General features: G+C 41.2%; 2 protein-coding genes across 2 annotated transcripts; one reads left to right on the top strand and one right to left on the bottom strand.

The window, feature by feature from the left end:
- The first annotated feature begins 6,484 nt into the window (after positions 1 to 6,484).
- Positions 6,485 to 16,054, top strand: LACTB (lactamase beta). Its single transcript, XM_030228625.2, has 6 exons — positions 6,485 to 6,749; positions 7,661 to 7,727; positions 9,420 to 9,610; positions 9,952 to 10,297; positions 10,661 to 10,826; positions 13,057 to 16,054. The coding sequence occupies exons 1-6, from the start codon at positions 6,489 to 6,491 to the stop codon at positions 13,598 to 13,600; spliced, it is 1,575 nt and encodes a 524-aa protein (XP_030084485.2). The 5' UTR covers positions 6,485 to 6,488; the 3' UTR covers positions 13,601 to 16,054.
- A 562-nt stretch (positions 16,055 to 16,616) lies between these two features.
- Positions 16,617 to 21,092, bottom strand: RPS27L (ribosomal protein S27 like; the record flags this gene model as incomplete). Its single annotated transcript, XM_050978562.1, has 4 exons — positions 16,617 to 17,108; positions 18,174 to 18,284; positions 20,537 to 20,645; positions 20,919 to 21,092. Coding segments are annotated over 4 exons (423 nt in total), but the record flags the coding sequence as incomplete, so codon positions are not given.
- Positions 21,093 to 22,796: the final 1,704 nt, after the last annotated feature.

Here is a 22,796-nt window from a genome sequence, read left to right on the forward strand (position 1 = left end):
TCCAGCACCAGCAAGCCTTGAGCTTGATTCTCCTCTGATGGATGTGTCCTTATCTTGCTTGTCTTCACACTGCAGGTTGCATTTATTGGTGATGAAAGGATGAAGAGAACCCAAGCTGAGTGGCAGACACTGAGATGAGTGTGCAGGTAGTAAAATTGTTCTACTGAGTAATGTTAATCACACTGAGTCATAACTATGAGTTAAGTATGTGATGGACATTGCTATACATCAGAAAGTACAAGTAGCAACTAAAACAAGGAAATGGTCCTGGTTGTGTTCAAGGTAAAAGAAATAAATGACAATATTTCCAATTCAAGCAGTTGATGAGTTACTCCAAGTCACAAGAGAAATGAACTGTCTTACACTTTGGGCATATTAGAGAAGTCACTCATCCCAAGCAGTTGTCTTCCCTCTGTAGCAAAGTTTTTTAAACTTTCTTAGTTGTTTCCCACAGCCCTGCTTGCAAATGTGCAAAAGAAATACCTATTTTAGTTTTTGCAAATATCCTGTTGCAGTATAAACCTGTGCAAATGTCATTAACTTGATTTTTCCTGTATGGAAATGGAATAAAATAAAATGCCTGCTTAGTAATTTGTGTAGCATATAGTAATTAGACATTCTTAGAGGGGCTCTTTTGAAATATATCTAAGTTTGGGAAGAAAAATATGAAGCAAAGGAATGGAGTTTGTAGTATTCATGGACTCAGTCCCATAAGAATATGCAAGCCCAGTGCCAAATGCCTCCACCCAAATACCCGAGACGTTACTAATTTGATAAGAGTCCTTTTCCTGTTTTTTACTAGCCTGTGCAGTTTCTCAAGCTATCTGTACTCCTTTCCCACGAAGAGCAATTTTAGTGGCACAGAACATGTCTGCAAAGCAAAATGAAGGTGTAGTTGCAGCACAGGTAGGTGAAAGCACATGAGAATGGGTGGCCAGAGCAGTAAAGGTGTGGGAAATGGGCTGGCAACCAGCCTGCACTTATAGCTGGGTGAGTATTTGGCATTAACTACAGAGAACTTTTTGCTTGTGGCAGTAGATATCAATAAAAATACATGCTGGGACTTCAAATAATGTTGAATGGCTTGGAAAAACTGCTAGACAAGGTACTGAGCAGAATCCAGAGTCTTCTCTCTAGAAGAACAGATAAGTACAGTAAAAGCAAATCAGGACTGTACTCTTCAGAGAGGGTATGCCTGAAGATTCACACAGCAAATCTGGAACCACGTTTTTCCTCCTGCTACTGTATCCAAGCAAATGTGCCTGTTGTCTTTCTTCCTGACTTATAGGCACCTGTAAGTGGGGAGGTGGCACTTGGTGCTGGCACTTCAGGTTGGCTGAATGCAGTTGCCTGGCCCACTTCTCTCACCAGTAAGTGTCAGGCTGTCAGAGTCCTCACAGGCACATTTTTGACTCTCAGACTCTGGGCCATGTTCATTTCATTAAGCTTTGCATTTTGGGGAGAAAGGGTAGAAAGAGAAGTAGTTACCACCCAGTTGTGAGGAGCTCTTTCTAGAGAAAGCCAGAAAGCTTTCCCAAGTGCCTGCACATGTAATTCTATCTTTGGACATATGAGCCTCACAATACCTTGTTAATATGTTTAATCTTTCAAGTGTTTTATACCTTCCGTGGCTCTTTGTTTTGAAACAACATGTTTCAGTCTGAAAAGATACAACTGGAAAGTTAAACTCTCTGATGTTGAGTGGTGCTTCTGGCACTCTGGGTGGTGATGCTCACCACCATTTTCCATGATGTCTTCTACCTCTGCCTAGTTAGTGGAAGAAAAGCTGGAGAGGGTAAAAAGATTACACACAGCAACTGAATTCTAATGATAAATGTGAGTACATTCTTAGGCACAAAATTGTTCAGTGCTCTCTGCTGTTTTCTATCAGAAGGGATTGTTACCTGGAGAATAACTTCAGGAAAAACATTTTTTAAAATCTGCATGTTTTCATCGGAGGGAGAGTGTACATGTGGTGCTTTTCTCTTTTTTTTCACTGATGTATTTCACAAATGTTCCTTTACTACGTACTTTCAGCTGGTGAAAATTATTTTTCCTCTAGGTCCAAAAAAGTTTCAAGTAGACCCGAATTAAAACTATGAGAAAATCACCACTACAAAACTGGAATTTTAAAACCAATGTTTTTGCAAAGTAAAAAAATAAGTGTGTGTGCCCTTTGGCTGATCTGTAACCACAGCATGGTCTTTTCAGCATTCCTTTTTTTAACATGCAAAATATTTTCCAAGCTCCCATCCTGTTTTTTTAGGAACTGTGTCAGACTGCATGCAGCTTCTGAAACTAAAGCAGTAATAGTGTGGCACCATAAAACTTGCATATTCTATTTGATTGAAAGTATATAATGCCCACATGATACATCCTGAGTATACAGGAAAATGAAGTAAATTAAGCAGAGCTGATAATAAACGTGTTGATCTCACTGTCTGAAGACCCAGTGCTTTTAATCCTGCTCTTTCCCTTGGTTCTCTTGTAAGATATCTTACATGCTCAAAGATTTGTTCCTGACCAATGTTTCTCAGCTGACCTTATGGAAAAGACCCAAACCAACCCAAACAACCTGGAGAAGATTTAAATGTTAAACTGGAGCTGTGAGTAAGCCCTTATTTCTGTACCTTTAGGGAGGTCGTGCCTGCATTTATGGCTGGCTCTGACTGTCCTAGCACAGAATGTTACAGGTGAAGATTGGCAATGCAGCTCTGTCACTGCAGTGCTACATACACTGAGATCAGGCAGCTCTTACCTTACTTGACAAATAATAATACTCTGAGCACTGCTATACTGACCAAGACCAAACAAAAAAATGTATGTGGGTGAGGAGACTGTAATAACTGGGATCAGTAACTCTGGGACAACCAAGGGGCCTCCCACAGCACTGGAGCCACTCCCTTTGCTAACAACTGGTTACATGGGTGAGGGTTTTTACTGCCATCTACTGTGCAAATGCTTTAAGCCAGAGGGAAATAAAAATTCTGTCTCTTGGTTCTCAAATAAATGAAATTACTTCTGAAAAGAGAGAGAAAGCAGAGCTTAATTTCTCTCTACATCTAATATTCTCTTTATCTTCTTTTCTAATTCAGAAATAATCTGGGTCTTTTATTTCCTTCCTGTGCTGAGAGTAGAATCACCAGGTTTGATCAAGGTAATTGTTATCCCTTCACTCTTTGCATTTTCCATCAACATGAATTTTCCACATATCTGTGTATACACAGATAGTATTTTTATTGCCTGTTTTCCTATTTTTCTTTATTTTATCTAGTACAAATATAAATTACAGTCCTTTTTGACAACTTTAGCTCTTCTCTGTTAATTATATTCCAGTTAGATTCAGCACTTTTAGATCCAGAATTCTTCATTGAAGTTAGTCTTTAATTACTGAAATCCAGTTGGAATAATGGGAATCCATTGGATTAATGGACCATTTCATTGTTTCACATTAAATCCAAAAAAGAAAACAAAGGAGCTTCCTTACACTACTACATTCTTCATTTTTAAAGAAGAATTTCATTTTCCTACACATTCATCCTACAAGTTTCAGTCTGGGTCTGTGGCAGTTACAAATGGTATTTAATAATATGAAAGAGCAGAGATGGGCTCATGATTTCAGGTCTGCCCAGCCCTTTATCAGGGGAATACTGATACTAATCACTTGTTTTCTGTCTTTCAAACCCCACATGTTGTTTGTTAAAAACATTAACCATTTTTTCAATGGAAGGGTTCCATTTAGGGGCATGTCACTGCAGAGTTTGTCGGTGAACTAGAAAAGCAAATGAGATCATCATAGGAAAAAATAATGTGATCAAAGTCCAGACCTACAAGCAGGAACAGCCATAAAAACATCTGTTGTTATTGCTGAGACATCAGAATCTACAAAAGATTTGCAGAAATGCAGGAGGACTGATAGAAGTCATGACATTGATTTCAAAATTCCTGATTTCTTTTTTTGCCCCAAGAGTTATGTTTTAGGAAATGTTGATGAAGCCTCACAATTAGCAAAGGCCTGATGTTTCCACAAACTGGTGACCATGAGCAGCAGAGTGAGCATATTGTACCTTTCGCTGGTGGGCTGCAGCACTGCAGAACAGCACAAGAGCTGCTGCCCACCTTCCTGTGGTTCCCCAGCTCACATCATCACAGTGTTATGAAAAGGCCAGTGCATGCTGTGGCATACAACTCAAGAGCAAGCCAACTTTGTTTGAAGATCTTGTATTATTGAGCATTTGGTGTTTGTCTTAGAGGCTCTAAAACCTTGAGGGATCCTTGATGGTGAGACTCCAGAGCTGGGCCCAAGTGGAGGAGAGTGAGCACAGCCCTGCCTTGCTAGAGACCCATTGTCTTATCATCTCAGCACAAATCCAGCAAGTATAGCAGAGCAGGAGGAAAATCAGCTGGTTTAGTACTGAACCAAGCATGTGGAGATTTTTCCACCGTGCCAGAGGGGTCTCCAGATTGACTTTTCTGGTTATGTTACATAAAGAAGATGGATTACAACTGAGACTCTGTGCCTGTACTTCTGAGTCACTGATGGACAAGAATGGAATAAAAACATTGTCTTTTTTATTAAATTAGAATTGGATCAGCCTAGTGCTTGCTGTCCTCATTTTCTATTGCTATCAGTAGAAAAAGAGTAGAAAATCCTCAAAGCAACCTGAATTCAAAGTTAGCAAACCCAGCAGTTTAGAGGAAAATAAAACAGGCCAGGTTGTGCCACTGGACTTAGCACAAAGCTCTTCATTAAGGCAATCAGAAAAAAATGGCAAGCTCTGTTTCTGGTCTATTCAAAAGTGTGATGTCAAAGAGTGTTCATGCTGAGCAGGTTAATGTAGGAATGCAGAGAATCCTGCTGCAAAATGCTTCCAGAGATAGTTTAACGCTGTGGAAATGAGTTACAAGAAAGTAAATACATCATCTTGTACCAGTTGGGTATGAAGTTGTACTGTGATAAGCAATGGAGTTTTATGGAGAAAATACTAATGAGCAATAAATGCCTGCAGTGGAAAGGGTAGCAGCTGGTCTGCATTTGCCTTCCCACATGAAAGCTATTTAGCCTGACTTTCTGCCAAATCCTGCCATTTTGGAGGTCATCAGACATGAAGAAGATTGAAATCCCTAGGTTAGCATCTCAAAGAAGGGAGCCACACTTGTAAGCAGAAGTGGGGAGTCTGTCCTTCTGGAACTCTCCATCTGCCAGTTGTGCCATCCACAATTTCTAGGCTGAAACCTGACACTACAGCTGGTGCTGGAAGATTCAGCTACTGTAAGTAATTCCTGACAAACCTAGTTCAAATATGGTCATCTTGCAGTTACAAGGTTTTATCTGGGTGTTAGCCTAGCTTGCTGTACTTCTGGCTGCCATATGTTTAGCAGCAGGCTTTTTAAATTTGATTCTGCAAACATTTGCTGGGGAGTGCAGAATTAAGAAATTATTTTGTGGCTTGAAGTATTCTTCACATTCTCTACTTTTTTCTTATGCATCAGAGCAATTAAAGTGTTGGTTAATACCAGGTTATTTTGTCAGAGCCACATTGGTGCTGGTAGGAGTTCCAACCTCACCTCCATCAGGGGCAAGAGTGAGTGGTGCTGAGCCTGCTTCAGAAACCTTTATTTTCAAATAAGTCTTTAGGGAAGATTCACAGGGATTTGGCTCCTTCTGCCAAATACACCCGTGGGCACGGCTGGTGGCTTTTGGTGGTTAACTAAAGGAACCGGATCTAAGTCCCTGTACTTGGCACTGGTGGGGCCACCTCTCAAGTGCTGTGTCCAGTTCTGTGTCCTTCAAGACAAGAAGACAGAGGTGCTGCAGTGGGTCCAAAGAAGGACAATGGAGATGGGGGAAGGTCTGGAGCACACGTCTGATGAGATGAGGGAGCTGGGGGTGTTTAGCCTGGAGAAAAGGAGATTCTGAGGAGATCTTATTGTCCTCTGGAACTCCCCACACCCAGAAGGTGTAGCCAGTTGGGGGTCGGACTTTACTTCCATACCACAAATGATAGGATGAGAGGACACAGTCTTAAACTATGGCAGGGTGGCACAGTTAGGATGGGCACGAGGAAGAATTTTTTCACTGAAAAAGTGAAATTGGAAAGGGCTCACCAGGAAGGTGATGGGAGTCACCGACCCTGGAGGTGTTCAAGGAAAGGCTGGACGCTGCACTTGGTGCCGTGGTCCAGTTGATAGGAAGGTGTTTGGTCACGGGCTGGGCTCGCTGGTCTCAGAGGTCTTTTCCAACCTCATCGTTCCTGCGGCTCCGTTTCTCTCGGTGGCCGGCCAGTCGTGCCGAGCCCGGGGAAGCGGCCCGTGTGTCCCGTTTGCAGCCCGCGGTGAAGGAAGGCGGGCGAGCCGCCGCAGGCCCTGCCGGAGCCGGTCCCGCCGGAGCCCGTCCCGCGCCGCGGCCACGCCGCTCCGTGAGGCGGCGGCGCTCGATGCGCTCGGGGCTCGGCCCGGCGAGGCGGTGCCTGTGGCCCGGCGGTGCCATGTCCGCCCCGGCCATGGCGGGCCTGGCGCGGGCCCTGCGGCGGGCGGCGGCTCCCGGGCGGCTCCCCGCGGCCCGCAGAGGGGGCGGCGGGGCCGGGGCGCGGCCCTGGGGCTGGGGGCTGGCGCTGGGGTTGGCGCTGGGGGTCCGGGCGGCGCCGGCGGGAGGCGAGTCTGAGAGCGGTCGGGAGGAGAAGCCGCCGTCGCCGCGGGGCTTCGGCGCGGCCGTGGAGAGGAGCAGGGACCTGGTGCGGAGGATCAAGGTGCTGAGGGGGGGACCGCTGGAGGCTGTCGGGGCTGGCGCAGCTTAGGCCAGCTCGATACACGGGCGTACGGAAGTGTTGCTCAGTATGGGTTATCTGAGAACGAGAGGGGGCCTTAAAAAGGCTGTGGGAAGAGAGGCAAGAGGCGTCCGAGGGAGCTTGGTTCAGCCTGGAGGGGAGACCTCACTGCAGCTTCATCATGAGGGGAAGCGCAGGGGCAGGCACTGATCTCTGCGTTTCTGTGACTAGGGAATACCAGGAAATTATGTCAAGAGAAGTTTAGGTGGGTATCAGGAAAAGTTTTTTACTTCGAGGGTGGTCAGGCTGTGGACAGGCTCCCCAGGTAAGTGGTCACGGCTCGCAAGGCTGACAGAGCTCCAGGGGTGTTTGAACCACGCTCTCAGGCACTGGGTGGGATTGGTGGGGCTCTCCTGTGCAGGGCCACGAGGTGGTCTCTAAGATCCTTGCGGATCCCTTCCGACTCGGGATATTCTGTGATTCTGTCTACAAAGCACCTTGTAGGTACTTCGAAAATCCAGCTGAAGCTTTTTTGAAACCTTGCCTGCCAGTAGGTGATGCAGTTTGCCGGTTGCATATTGACTGTCGTCTTTTGTTTCTCTTGCATGTTCCGTTCAGTAATTTAATTGAATTATTATAGCAAAAATGCTACATTACTATTCTTGTTAGATATGTTTTTCCCAATAGTTGAGTTAAAATGTCAGCTTTGCAGAAGCAGTTTGTACCAGTTCAACCAAACTGGTACACAACAAAATTACAACTATAATTTGACAATAATACTCAAGTTTATTTGTAGGGGGTTTGTAGCTTTTTCAGTTCAAGGGCTTGGGAGGAAGTGTTTTTTAATTTAAATATCCTTCTAAATAACTTCTGTCCATTTTGGTTTTTTTCAGGATGAAGCAGGAATCCCTGGTATATTAGTTGGAGTTTCTGTAGATGGAAAGGAAGTCTGGTCAGAAGGTTAGTATGTGGGAGCAGTAGTTGTGCACTGATGAACATTTAAAAATGAACAATTCAGACAAGCTAATGAGGCTGGGATTTTGTCTATCTGATGTCCCATCTCTGGACAGTAGCCAGAAATGGGTGCTTAGGGAGTATCAAATGACACTTTCCTTGGTAAACTTCAATCATTTCCAGGAATTGATAATTTCTTAACTCCCAGAATATGCTAGTATGTCTCAACAGTTAGACTGGAGAACCTTTCTTCCATTAATTTTTCAGATTAACCTTTGAATGTACTCTGGGCATAGAGCTGTACAATGGTCTGGTAGCACTGTATGTAGGAGGAAAAAACTGTTCTCTCTACAGGAACTTCCTTAGTAGTCAAAGGAATAAGGGCTCACATTTGGTGATCTATCTCCTGTTTGTGGGCTGAGAGGTGGCTTTACTGGGAAGGTACTGGGATTTAACAGGTGTTGTCCTTTCAGAAATTGCAATTGTTTTTTCTGGTTACACAGGGTGTAAGTAGAGTGTGTTAGTACTTCTCATATCATGTAGACATTTGATGTTTAAAAAAACCCCATCAGAATGTGTATCTGTTCTCAGAAACATTTTCATGAGTTTCAAAACACTCAGTTCTGGGTTGTTTGGGTCTCCTCCTCCCTTCTCCACGGGGGGCAAAGTAGGGACAGTTGTGAGTTGTATGTATCTTGTGACCATAGTACTGAAGCTGTTTTCTTGCTGATGGGAATGGTGTGAGGTTTGGGAGGTGTTTTCACTGAGGGAACATCATTTGCATTAACAAGCAGAAGGCACTTGAGTAGCAACTATATAAGAGAAAGGGTCTTGGGCAAACGACATGTCATCTGTTTAATTCTTGTACTTTGTCAAGGTTTGGGGCTTTTCCCTGAGCAGTTCATTGTTAGGCTACAGTTTTGTATAGACAGAGGTGTGTTGCTTGCAGGCCTTTCTTGCACTGCAAACTGAAAATATGTCATTGCTGCATTTTTTTGCTTTTATGCTGCAACATCACTTGCACTTTCTTCAAACCTCTCTCAAACTGAAGACTGATTTGGCAGCTTGAAAATGCCTTGATTCCAGTTCCTGCTACCAGACCTGTGGGTTGGTTACATAGAAAAACAGTGTTACAGAAACTGTTAAGCTGTATTTTAATGGAAGTCATGCTGAGTGATATTGAAACATAATAACACCTAGGTTCTGTGAAACCTTGCAGCTTAGGTAATTGGCATGAATTTGTGAATGATTTCCTCTCTGTTTCTGTATTGACACAATGAGACCCTTTACTGTCTCAGCCATTAGTCCACAACAGTAAAATGAGTGTTTATGACTGTTGGTCAGTTATTTTACAGTCTAGATTTTGGTCTCTTTGAGTTTTTTTATGCTGAAAATTTAACAGCAGGAGTGTAAATTTTGGCCTAATCTTTAATCTCATTTATCATTATGTTTGTTGTAGTCTTAATCAGCAACTTGAGGTGCCATTGTCGAATCCAATGGGCTCTGATTAACTGCTGCTACTACAGTAAAATGTTATTGACTGAACTGAAGCAGGGGCTGGCACAGTCCAATGCTTTGTATCCCAGTTTACCTGGAGAAAAAAATGTTTAAAGAGCCAGTAAATCTAATTCATTGCATGTAATTAATTCAGCATGTGTCTGTGCAAAGGTCTTAGCAGAGTGTTTTTATTTCTGGCAGGTTTGGGCTATGCTGATGTGGAGAACCGTGTGGTGTGTAAGCCAGAGACCGTCATGCGCATCGCCAGCATCAGCAAGTGTCTCACAATGATGGCTGTTGCTAAACTGTGGGAAGAGGGGAAACTGGATTTAGATGCTCCAGTGCAGAAATATGTCCCTGAATTTCCAGAAAAGGTCTATGAGGGTGAAAAGGTATGTAATTGTTTATTGGTAAGAGTTTTTTAAAATTTTTGTTCCTGTCACTACATAGCTCTCTGTGTACAGGTACCTGATCTGGACCTATTCCTATAAAACACTCAAAATCATTTAGAGAAGTACAGATGTTTCCTGCTCAGAAAAGCATATTTGGATCTTCACTTTTATACAAGTGTGTGTCCATATATACACTTTTTTTTTTAAATACTATGTTTAATATGTGATATTTAAAATGTCTTGCTCCTTTGTCTGTTCTTTGTCATGGTGAATGTTACTTTTTCAGTGATTTCTTTTTTTGTCTTTTAATGAAGAGAGCTCACATTATCCTATCCACCTAGGTCACCATTACCACAAGACAGTTAGTTTCACACTTGAGTGGGATTCGTCACTATGAAAAAGATATTACAAAAGTAAAAGAAGAAAAGGAAAAGGCAAACAGAGCACTTAAGCTAACTAAATCCCACCAGGATAAAGAAGAAAAAGCAAAAGAAGGTAAAGGGACTGAAAACACTGGTTGTGTCAAACAGAAGAAAGAACATGATAGTGAGATGAAGAGCCGAAATTCAAAGCCTGGCAGGAATGACAAGGAGTTTGAACAGGAAGAGTATTATTTGAAGGAAAAATTTGAAAGTGTGATTGAGTCACTGAAGATATTTAAAAATGATCCCTTATTCTTTAAACCAGGTGAGTTTCTATTAATGAAGACCAAAATATGCATCTTGTAAGCAGTAATTTTATGGCTTGTGTCAGCTTTCCAAATCCAGACATCCTTGTTAGACCTGATGTGGTAAATCTCGTGGAAAGGATGTTAAATGTCAGCACTGACACCTTGGCATGAAACCTGAGTGTACACAGAGATCTCTGGAAGATTTTAGTGCTGTTCTCTAAGCAGGATGTGTGTCTGCTGCAGTACAGAATTTCCTAGGCCTAGGATCAACAATGGTTGATTATTAATTGCTATATATAGTTTTATTTGCTCATATGATTCCATTTAAGTATCATGCAATTAACCTGGGGTTTTTTCCTTTCTCACTGTGTTTCTTCAAGGTAGTCAGTTCTTGTACTCAACATATGGCTTTACTCTCTTAAGTGCTGTTGTGGAGAGAGCTTCAGGACAAAAATTTACAGATTATATGCTGAAAATATTTCGTGACTTGGATATGCTGTCAACTGTCCTAGATGACAATGAAGCAATGATATATAACAGAGCAAGGTAAACAGGGGTGGAACTCTTCTTTTTCCACAACAACTGTTGCCCTTTCTATTTTAATTAAGAGAGCTGAATTAAGAATGTGTGATTTTTCTTTTCCCAGACATTTAAATGAAGTGTTCTATGTTACCTCAACATTACTCATGTAGCTGGTTCCAATGCCATGGTACAGGTTCTGTAATTAGCATGTAAAATTACAGAATAAGAAATAAATATTTCTTGTTCTAAGTGTGAATATGGGAGGTGAAGGGAGTAATAGGGGTGACTTCAAAGTTTACATTTACCTTGGGTACAAGTAAGCACATAAATGCAAGTTAAATAAGGAATAACTAGGAAATTATGTTGGAATATAAATTACCTTAATATATTGGCATTTAAAGGGTTCCATGGAATTGTAACAGTCTCCCAGCAACACAAGGACAAGGATTTATGAAAACAAGGTTTTCATAAATCAAATTTCAGTATGAATGTTGACCAGAATTAAATTTCTATTTAACATCAATTGATTTTTAAAATTAATATAACATAGGAAAAAAAAAACCCAACACCCCCCACCCACCCCACTCCTACAAAAACAAAACAACAAGCAGAGAGAAATTTTGTAACTGGATAATCCATTCCAATATAGTGGATCAGGCCAGGGTTTCTTGTCTTATTTTATTGAATTTTCTGTCTGGGCTCAGAAATTGATTATTGACTCCCCTGTTAAGTTTTGGTGTGGGACAAGAATTCTGTTGAATGACAAAGTAGGTTTTAGTAACAGTCTCAAGAAAATGAGACTTTTTAAAAGTTTGGCTTCTAAAATGCTGTCAAAGAATGATGAGCATGTTGAAGCCAAGGTTTATAGTAAGTACAGGTGTGTATTGAAAGTGTGTGTGCACAGCTTTACTGCTGTTTTCTAAGATGCTTTGAGTTGGTGTTTAGTTTGCTTGCAAATTTCAGAGGCTCTCTGGCTGTGGGATCAGAGGCTTATCTGGATGATAGTGATGTTCTCATAAATTATCAACCTTGTACAGTCAAGGTTTTTTAGAACATGTGTATGTTCATCCTTTTATAAACTGAAATATGGGAGGGATCAAAGAATTGGGAGAGATGCTCTTCTGGGAGTCTTTTTATAGGTACTTACTGTTAAGCAAAACTGAGATGCTGATGGGTTTACTTCCACAAATTGGAGCTTGATGCCTCAAAATAGAAGGTATTGACATGCTGAGGTTTGTTTAATGGTTTGTTTATACTATATTTATCTGACAGGAAAATGCTAAAAAATCCATGTTCTAGATCTTTCAGAGGTATAAGTCAATGTCTTTGTAACAGAGTTTTTTGGTGATCAAAAACCTCATTATGGGACAACAGGATACTAAATCACTGTCACAGTTGATGGTAGTCTTGCATCCTGGACCATTCATCATTCTTCCTTTGTTTCAACCTCTGACTTCCAGTGTTATAAGTTATTCAGAAGTTTGCTAGAAAGCTTTTCAATACAAGTGAAATCTAGGCAGGGCTCTTCCTTTTCATAACACTCCCTGGACCTTATTTGGTCAAAAGACCAAAGGTTTAAATTCCTTGGGTTATATATTTATTCAACAAGTCCTTTTCATATGATGTACGAAATTAATCAAGTCATGATTGGACTGTTTCTTTCAAAAGCACAATTTGTTCTGCATTTCTGTTGTACTGTTCCTGATGGTTCATCCTGCAGTTCTTGTTGGCAGTTTCTACATTTGTGTTATGCAAGACTTTAATGCTCCTTGCTTTATTCTAGAGTACAGCAACCATAATTGGGCAGTGGGGGGAAATCAGCCATAAACGGAAACTCCTCTCTGAGAGCAGTCACCTAAGCCTCAGTTGTAGGATTCCTTGTTCTTTTAAACACTTCATTTCTAGTACAGGGTTTTAAGAAAAAATCTGTGTTGGCTGATCTATTTATCTCTGTCACATCTCTTATTTGTACATTGTCTTTATTCTTAGTATATCCTAAGATTAAGCAGAAGGATTAGTATTTTTATTGAAGTTAAGCTTCCAACCTAAGAAGTCACCTTAATTTTTGTTTTTCTATCTGAATTACTTGTTGATTTTTCTGCAATAAATAGATTTTTAAAAGGTGTTTTAAAAACCCTCTAAATGTTCACAAGAACAAGCTAATACAGGCTTAGTTTGCTCCTTTAAGGTTGGGCAGCTAAAATCATTGTGCATAGTATATGAGAAGGACAAATTGAATTTTCTTGCATTTCAGGTGTTACATTTACAACAAAAAGGGACGGCTGGTAAATGCACCATACGTGGACAACTCTTACAAGTGGGCTGGTGGTGGCTTCCTGTCATCAGTAGGTGACCTCCTGAAATTTGGAAATGCCTTGTTGTACAGTTATCAAGCTGGACAATTTAAAAACAAGAATGGCAAACTCCTTCCAGGGTACCTCAAGCCAAGCACAGTCGCAATGATGTGGACTCCAGTGCCAAAAACAGAAGTGTCATGGGACAGGGATGGTAAATATGCCATGGCTTGGGCTGTGGTAGAGAAAAACCAACAGTGTGGCTGCTGCAGACAGCAGAGACACTATGCATCTCACACTGGGGGTGCTGTGGGGGCCAGCAGTGTCCTCCTCATCCTGCCTGAAGAGCTGGACCCTGAAGCTGTGGGTCCTTGGCCAGTGGCACCCCCGAGAGGGGTCATTGTCACAATTATCTGTAATATGCAATCGGTTTCACTCAACAGCACCGCCTTAAAGATCGCCAGGGAATTCGATAGAGAGAAACAGGCACAATGTGTGGGCTGAAAGAGATCTATGGGACTGAACTCACTGCCCTGAGAAACAAAGGCTGTAATGGGACTTCAAGCTCACTAAGAATATGGGAAGAAAAGGCATAAATAATTCACTTAATTAACCTCTGCTAGTGGTGCTAAACTTATGTCTAACTGGAATTCATCTCTCAGGGAAGTTCCTTACTTACAGAAAATGAGAATGTAACAGTCAAAGGTGACTTTCTGTAGTACCTGTGTAAATGATCATTATATTAGCAGGTTATTTTTACCAACTAGTGAAACACTTGACCAAGATAAAAAAATAGCCTTTTTCTTTTTTTTGCACTAAGTACAAATTCTCTACCTTGAATGTTAAACTTTTGAAAAATTTCACATCGTGATTTGAGCATAAATTTATGTTGCTTGTTATTCTCACAGTTCCAGTCTGCCAAAAACTATTCAGTATTACTTTTTAAAGAAAAATTGTGTCACCATTGCTTTTTGTTTTCACATGCCACTTCCCTTGCTTGCTTAAAAAACCAACAAAACTCAAACCTTGAAGCTACCTCCAGAATGCAGATTTATACCAGAAGCAGGCTTTTATCAGAGCTGTGGATTAAGAGCTAGAAAAGAATGAATCTAAAGCAATGTAAGTAAAATTCTTTTTGCTTTTTAGATATTCTCTCATCCATTTTTATTGGACACAGAGAATGTGTAGAATTAGTTTACTGTACCATAAAGGTATTATTTCTTGAGTCAAATCCACCCAAACAGAACAATGTGGCAAGCTGTCAAACTCTCCCATTGTTTTTGAGTGATATAGACTTTGTAGCCAGATATGGCACTGTATTCTGTAGCCTAGATACTCCCTTATAAACAGGAATTAGGAACTCAAATAGTTCATTCAATACAGCTCAAAGCCCATTCTCGAAGCCAGGAGTAGAAGTCTCACCAACCAAACACACCTGTGGCAGCTGGAACACAGCTCAAAGTGCTGCATCCATGGGTGGGGACTCCACCACCTCCGTGGGCAGCTCCTTCCAATGCCTCATCACCCTTTTTGTGAAGAAATTCTTCCTCTTGTCCAACCTGAACCTCAGCTGGTGCAGCTTGAGGCCATGTCCTCTTGTCCTTTCACTTCTTCCCTGTGAGAAGAGGCCAACCCCCCCTGGACCCAGACTCCTGTCAGGGAGTTGTAGAGTTTGATAAGGTCACCTCTTTTCTCCAGGCTCCTTCATCTTCTTATCAGACTTGTGCTCCAGACCCTTCCCCCAGAGAAAGAATGTCCACTGCCTTTCTCTGGACATGCTTCAGCTCCTCAATGTCTTTCCTGAAGTGAGGAGCCCAGAGCTGGATGCAGGACTAGAGGTGTGAGATTTTCTAATCCTCAGTTTCACAATGGGAATAAAGTAGCATCTGAAGTGTCCATTTTATATATTTCACAATGGCATGGAAGATTTCTGTCATCTCAAAGATTCACCCCCACCTCACTTCCCCTGCAGTTACATTGGACAGTACTTCCAGGCTGAGACAAAACAGAAATATCTTTTAGGAAAGGCTTCAATACTTCCTTTCCTGCACTGCTTGGCAGCTCTGCTGCTCTGAATTTAAGGAGCAAGATGTCTTGGTTAGCAGCTAGCAGAAGATAACTCTACCTGCCTCTTTCCCAAACTAATGCTTTTAGTTTTATCCTCCTAGGCAGTTGTTACCTGCCCTGTGATGATACAGCATGCTGCCATCTCTGTTCCCACTATGCCTATGGTAATATTTATTACCAAAGACCCAGAAACCAGGAAATTTAGTATTTTGAGGGGTCAGTGTTTTACCTACCTTTTTAATTGGAGCTAGTAAGATTAGTTTAGTATAGTTCTTCTATACTAGTCTAGTTTAGTTCTTCATAATTGCAATCATTATTGTACCTTAAAAATGGTTTGCTTGGGGGTTTCTGGCCCACTCACCAAAATTTCACTTTTTTATTCATTATTAATGATTTGCCTTTTTCTCAAGAGTACAATCATTTAATCTTCTAGCACCGGGAACAAAATGGGTCCCGGACAGTCTCTGCTTTGGTATTAAATTAATCATGAGTTTTTATCTTTTACGGAAGAGAAGGCAGAGATATGAGAGACTAGGAATCAATCTGGCCTTAGCATATGTATTCAGGTCACTATTAATATTGCTACTTTGATCTTTGTTCTAAAACCAGTAATTTGATGGGCTGGCATTGTAGGTGGGAAACTAACTAACTAACTAACTAACAGACCAGACTAGTCTGGTCAATTAAGAGCAGCTTTCATGATAAACTCACCTGTGAGTGAACCTTTGTTGTGAGTGGCACTGACATAAACCCCACCTTTTCTTAAAAGGCATGTGTATTCCATTGTACACCTGTTTCTGTATCAAATACCTCCTTCTGCATATGGTAATTACATGTTTGCTGTTTGAAATAACAGAAATAAAACTTACCTTGCAAATGCAACCAATTGTAGTATCAGGTTTTTGGTTTATTTTATTGAGTAGACATGTATGAGTTTTCAAAGTCATGAAAAGAATACTGGCTAATTAGAAAATCCCAGTAATAATTAGCTCACCAAGACACCTGATATTTGTAGAGCTGTTGATACATAACTTGAGATACTACTTAATAAAATAAGATATATGTAAGATTTTGGTTTAATATTTTCTCATGGTTAAAAACAAAACCATTTTTACCAGCCAATTAGAAAGACATGGCTTTCAAAAACTAATTAAACCCTTTTCCTTACTGCAAGAAGGCAGTTATTTAATGCCAGTATTTAATACTAACAATATGCACAGGTTTGCTGTACTAGTGCCTAGATACCATTCACACCTCTTTGTGTAGCTCCATGACTTACAATTGCTTATATGCCAGTTGCCTTCTCTATGCTGCAGGTTTTCAGTGCTTTGCAAAGGACTTATTTTGGGTGGTTTTTGGATAGACATCTCAGCTTAGAATACCAAGTGCAGTCTTGAGATCAAATTAGCAGGAGGGAAAATCCATACATTCCAGAGAAACAGCTGAACAGAGGTGAGTAACTTTTCATTTTTATTTGTCACCATCTTACCCAAGAGGGGGAAGGGACTACAGCAACATTGAAAGCAAATGAGCCATTTTACATCTTATCTAGCTTTTGCAACCCTTGCAGTTATGGTAGCTGCAGCAGTAAAATACACAAAATGCATTTTTAAAGCAGTTTCTGTAACTATATGCATTACACTACTGTAGTTTATGATTAGCAAGGGGAAGGATGCAGGAAGTCCAAAGTTTTTACTGTTCAAACAAACTTATAAAAATAGAGCTCGGTTGTCTGCAAACTTACAGGAAGAACTTGCACTTGAGATCATTTATTGAAAAAGAGATTCCAGCAGATTAGTCAGTGGTAGCATGTAATTTGTACAAAATCAACCATAATTACATTGTTGTTGTAACAGGCATTTTTAAACTGGTAAGGCTTTCAGGAACACAGATCCAAAAATCACATGCTGAACTGTTCAGTGTTGCTTTCTTCTAAATGAACAGCCTGCAAAGAAATCACGTGAGTAGAGATATGAATAGCCCTTAAATTGTTAGACTGCCTTGAAAAATTGTCCATCCAACGTAAGTAGAAAAATTCATAGATTAAATTTAAATTTCATGGACCATAAGAGGTGAAGATTTAGCACTGCAATCTTCTCTAGCTCAACCTGAACAACATGGCTGTCATGCAAATCATCTTAAAATAAGATTAAGGTGTACTATTTCTTTTCTTCCAGATGCATTTTAAAATTTCAGTCTACTGTTCCATCCCTTAGTGATACAAACCCCAATCTGAAACAGCTGCTGTGTGTTACCATTTCAACTGCTCAACAGCCTCACTTCAGGTATTCTGTCCTCATGTCTACCACCTCTGTGTAGTAGCACATTATATAAGCACTGCTATGTGTAATTTGTATACATGCTTACCTTTTGCCCTTTAAACAAGAAATTAATAAAATCTGGATTAATTTTTACTATTTTTAATCCCAAAGTGTTTCCAGGGCTTTTCACATACCCCAGAATTGGGCTGCACTCAAAGATAACTGGTATAACACCAGTATCTGTATATACATTATTGGTGGTTATTTGTTCCCTTATAATTTACATGAAACAAATTTTCTTTGAGTCAGGGAACTGCTTTACAGTAGAGCTGTTTAAAAGCAAACAGGCAAGCCATTAGTGACTAGCAGTGGCACAGAATTACTTTAGCCTGGCAAAAGTACCCTACTCCTTTGATGGTGCTTTTTAACACTTTAAACCCAGCTCAGAGTTAAACAGCAGTATTCACTACACAAGCTGAAGGGAATGACAAGTCACCTAAAATGAAGTGTGTTTGATAACAATGTAGGTGTTTAGCTCCCTGGCAGATCTGTACAGCCATTTAAAAACAAAGAATCTGAAGAAAAATTCACAATTCTGGGCCTACTATCAATGCTTCTACTAGCCAACTCTAAGCAATTTGCAAAATCAGCGTTCCAGTAGCAGTTTCCAAATTCAAGCTAAAATACTTGCATGCTATAAAATGCATTTATGTAAGTGGCATATTTGGGTTGTGGAACATTGCCCTTACCTTCTGTGAGCCTGGCTTTGCCCCCAGTTGGCTGACACAGGACAGTTGAGCACCCTACACACAGAACTACTGTCTGAGCATGGCTGAAGACAGTGGTAATCTTGTAGCATCCTGAAAAACAACATCATGAAACTTTCCACTGTGTATTTCTAGCATCATTTTTTAATGTGGTAATTAAAACAGATACTCTAAATACTTGTCCAAAATGCATCTTTATTTCCTTACACAACACACCAAGCCAAACTAAGCAAGCCATGGTTATGTTCTGAAGTGCTTGCCTTTACTTACATGCACAGGAAAGCAAGTTAGGTAACAGAAACTGGTTTGATTCCCATATGAAAATCAACAGACCCTGCTGGCTGACAAGCCCTAATCTGCCTATCACATCTCCTGCAAAGAAGTTCAGCAGTTCCAGATTAGCCTCCTCTGCTGAGCAGAGGAACCCATGGAGCTGGAGAAATATTTAACTTGTAACAGTAGAACACTGCTGTTGACAAAGTCTGAAAGCTGGGAATATAAACACTGCAGTTCCAATCTGTGTTTGCTTTCTGTTTAATAATTGGTACATGTAAGGCTTGGTTGCATTCTATAAAACTAACACCATATTTAAATGGAAAGACTTGCACAGAAAAATTTCACTAATTCCCTATGTAATGCTTTTGTCTACAACTTATAAATTTTATGACGTAAGAAAGGATGAGGTCACTCATACACGGCTTAGAAATGGGATTTTCACTGTTTTTCCAACTTTTTCCCCTGAAAAATATTTTTAATTAGCCAAGAGATATTTTTGGAGGGAGAAAACTGTAAAGGATTTAATCTGGATGTGGATATACAAAACAAATAGGTAAAGGCGAGCAGAGATTGCATTTTCAGCACGTGTGGATCAGAAAGCTAAGATAGAACATATGTTGTGAGCAGGGTCCTCTGACAAAAGGTCTGCTTGGTAGGGAGAAGTACTATTAGACAGAATAACAGAGCTCTGTTTAAATCACAAGGATCAACTGTACAAATCTTTGTGAAAAACTGCTAACAGCTAAAATTTAAGCACAGCAAATTTTGTTTTTCCCCTTCTGAAGATGAACTTCCATGTTGATGAGTTTTTATTGTTTGTGGGTTGGCAGGGAAATGAGCCCAACCCATTTGAGGATCTAGGCAGGAACTTCCAATTCCACTGACCTAGGGACACATAAGGCCATCTGCTATTTTCAATGCATAGGATTCTATCATTACTGAAGCTCTCCTGCTCTGCTCTATATAGCCCTCAAACACAAAAAACAATTAACCCAACAAAAATGAAGATAACCCATGACCTATGGGCCTATGCTGACAATAACTGTATTACAGTGTATGCATTCATGTATACTGGTTTGAACAAGGTGTAAAAAAAACCCCAAAAACCCCCCAGAGGCTTAGCCTTTAACCCTGTATTTGTTTGAAAGCAACCACGGTTTACTTTCAAGTTGTTTAAATTAATTTACCTCACTTTCAGATGGAATATGGCTCAGAGCTTCTTAGAAAACCAGGTTACTAAGAAAGAATAAGATCAGAAAACCTGAGTACATCAACAATTCCCTGGTTCTAAGTTAAGAAGATCACTATTGTAAATGTTTTCTTACTGCTAGAATCTTCTTGTGCTGCAGCAGTTGCTAGGAAGTTACCACACTGGGCAATATGGATGTAACTGTGCTGAATATAGAGCACATTCCTGTCATGGTGCAGCAAAATCCCAGTTTAATTTATAAAAGAGAAGTTGATAATACAGATGTCTCAGAGCCAAAGTAATGAAGATCTGTGAAAAGCGATCATAGACAACATCTTATAACCCTTGTATATGAGCTGGATGGCAACTTAGTTCTTAACAGCACATGCAAAAAAGGCACTGGTGTATGTTTAACTTTTTTATATATATGTGTAGTATCCCTGCATAGATCCTTGTCAAAAGCTTTTCCAGTTGCTCTTCCAGAACTAGCTTACAAAAGGATGAAAACAATGTTGGCTTTTGTTTGAAACTTGTGCTATGGATACTTTAGAGCATCCAGTTAACCTCACTTTTTATACATGTACACCTGGGGGGTTGGGTTTTTCCCTACTTGCAAGGGTTTTATAAAGGAAAAAACCCAACTAAAGAACGCATGCCAGAATCTCCAGAAAAGAAGTGTCTGATTGTTTACATCAACTTTTCCAAAGATGGAAAACACTTTCATTGTTAAAAAATCCAAAGCGATATACAGACCTTCTTCTCTACAGAACAGATAAACCAAACTCAGATAAGAAATAATAATCAACCGTTATATGAAGATGAACAGTATGCAAAATTATTTCTGTTAATTCAATAACGCATGAACATTTTAAATATTTACCTGGACATTTTACATCCATAAAGTAGGAGTTTGGGCTCTGCACAAGACGTTTCTTTTTGTGCTTCCTCTTCTCATCCTCTAAGGAGGGATGCACGAGGTCTTTGGCCAGCTGGGTGGGGCAAGAGGAAAAGCGCACTGCGCGTTACGCGGGAGCCGGGCCGGTGCCCCGGGGCTGCCCCGAGCGTGGCCGCAGCCGAGCCCCGCCAGGGCCGGGGCCGGGCCCGCCGGGGCCTTGGCGGCTCCCGGGAGCAGCGGGGAGCCCGAGCAGCCGCAGCGACCGAGCACGGCCGCGGCCGCTCCGTCACCCCCCGGCCCGCAAGGTCCCCGCGGTGGCCGGGCCAGGCGGCACCGGGCACGGTGCGGCGGACCGCAAACAACTCACAGGCATGTCCGCCGCCGGGCCGCCCCTCTGCGCGCTCCCCGCCGCAGCCGCGCCTGTGCCGAGCGCCGGGGGCGGGACCGCACCGCTGCAAAACAGCCGCACGTGTGCCTCCGACACTGCGATCCGTGACACCGGCCTCTCGGGCTGTGGACGCCCTTTAGAACTGCACCGGCTTCACCCTGGATGCTGACTAAATCATCACTTATATGGTGCAGAATCGTGGAATTGTTAGGTTGGAAGGCACCTCTGGAGATCATCCAGGCAGGTGACACAGGAACGTGTCCAGGTGGGTTTGGAATGTCCCCAGAGAGGGAGGTTCCACAATCTCCCTGAGCAGCTGTTCCAGTGCTCTGCCACCCTACACATAAGTTCTTCCTCGTGCTGAGATGAAACTTTTTGTGGGTTAGTTTATGGCTATTGCTCCTCGTCACATCGCTGGGCACCACTGAAAAAAAGTCTGGCACGATCCTCTTGGCACTCTCCTTGAAGATATTTATATGCATTCATTAGATCCCCTCTCAGTCTTCTCCTCTCTAGTCTAAACTGGTCCAGCACCTACTGTATTTCCTCATAAGAGAGATGCTCCAGACCCCTCATCACCTTTATAGGCCTCTACAGGACCCTCTACCTGTCTTTTCTTAAGGAACCCAGAACTGAACATATGTTTGTTGTTTTTTAATAAATCATACATAGCATGAAGTTGTACCCGTGGACACATTCTTTTGCAGTTTCCCACCCCGTCAAAAAGAAAAAGGCAGAAGAATTTCTGTTAGTTACCGTCCATGTGCTTAAATCAATTTAGGGAATTTATGAGACATAAAAATATTGCAGATGCTGGAAATTTTAAAAAAAATTTTTTTTTTTTTTTTTTTTTAGTAAAAGGCTGAGTGGTTTTTCTGTAAATCAGTAATCACAAACGTCATCTGTAAAATCCCGTGTATTTATCCTGGAACACTTAAAGGTGTAGTTCAATAGAAATCCTCCTGGTGGCACAACAGACCTTGCAAAAATCACTTGCTATGAAGTCTTCACAAAAGTCCAACAGGAATGTGTCAGGACACCACTGCCTTTCCGAGAGGGAAGTGATGCACTTAGCAAAACTTATTTGAAAAGTTTGCCATGAGCACAAGTGAGGATGTAATTTCACAGAGGCAAATCATTCTGGTAATATTCTCAAGGCTGGGCTTGGTCTTTCCAGTGCTATAACAACTTTCAAAATGCTTTTCACCCCAAACTCTTCCATTAACCTGCCAGAATAGCCCCATGTGTTGCAGTGCTCCAAGCCATTATATTGGTTTTCCTCTTCTCACTGTCCCACCCCTGTAACACTGTAATGCTGTGTTAGCATTTTTTCCTTATGTGGTGATGACACACAGATAGAGGTATTTTGGAAGTATTTCTTGTTGTATCATGGGGAATTTAATAGGAAGGGCTCTGACTCATACTTTCCTCTGCATGCTGTCTTGTGAATCTAACATGAACCAGTTACCAGCACAGAGTCAGTTCTTGTGTTTTAAGCTCCTCCTGTCCTTTTCAAATGCATGTTACTTATGTGCAAGCAGAATGGAAAGAGGATCATTGTTTAAGGCTTTTGATTTAGTATCTGCAGTAGAGTTAATGTTTTTCTGTGTTCAATAAAATACCTTCACCACATATAAAGCAACATTTACCATAAAATAGAACTTCTGAAGTGCCATCCTTCTTCACCTCTTCCTCCTAGCTTTCCCTTAGAGCTCTTTCCTGCAAAGAGCCTCTGGTGCCTGAGGAAGACTTTGGAGTCACATTAGAAATTGGCTTCCATGGAAGGAAGGGCACACAGGATGATCTGAAAACAGGATGTGTTTTGGACACATTCCTCTGGTTCTCTATTTTGGTTTT

The sequence above is a fragment of the Serinus canaria genome, chromosome 10, assembly GCF_022539315.1.
Source record: "Serinus canaria isolate serCan28SL12 chromosome 10, serCan2020, whole genome shotgun sequence".
Lineage (NCBI taxonomy): Eukaryota > Metazoa > Chordata > Aves > Passeriformes > Fringillidae > Serinus > Serinus canaria.